Source organism: Nothoprocta perdicaria, unplaced genomic scaffold (assembly GCF_003342845.1).
Source record: "Nothoprocta perdicaria isolate Ctin4 unplaced genomic scaffold, notPer1 scaffold_97, whole genome shotgun sequence".
In the NCBI taxonomy this organism is placed as follows: Eukaryota; Metazoa; Chordata; class Aves; order Tinamiformes; family Tinamidae; genus Nothoprocta; species Nothoprocta perdicaria.
In genome coordinates, this window is record NW_020456276.1 from 1,875,344 (window position 1) to 1,875,712 (window position 369).

A 369-nucleotide genomic window follows, 5' to 3' on the forward strand; every position below is an offset into this window, starting at 1 on the left:
GGGGGCAGCGCTGGGGCCCTCCCCCCGTGGGTGCCCCTCATGGGGGAGGGGGGTCCCCCCGTGGGTGGGTGCCGTCCCGAGGGGCGCGTTGGGGTTCCCCCCCCCCGTGCCGCCATTGCGGGGGGTCCCCCGCGGGGCCGGGGGTGACGCTGCGGGTGCGGCCCGGGGCGCTGCCCCCGCCACGTCCCCGTGTCCCCGTGCCCGCAGCGTGGCGCAGGTGCCCGTGGCCGAGGGCAAGAGCCTGCAGCAGACCGTGGAGCTGCTCACGCGGCGCCTGGAGCTGCTGGGCGCCGACAAGCAGGGCCCCTTCTGCGTGGACTGCGAGACCTACCACACGGCGGCCGCCACCATGGGCGCACAGGGTGAGCG

General features: G+C 78.6%; 1 protein-coding gene across 1 annotated transcript in view; it reads left to right on the forward strand.

The window, feature by feature from the left end:
• The window catches only part of MED20 (mediator complex subunit 20), a 5,417-nt gene that overhangs the window by 1,814 nt on the left and 3,234 nt on the right, over window positions 1-369 (forward strand). The window contains exon 2 of the mRNA XM_026053083.1: window positions 208-362. Within this exon, the coding sequence (XP_025908868.1) occupies window positions 208-362 (155 nt within the window). The remainder of the gene's footprint in view (window positions 1-207; window positions 363-369) is intronic.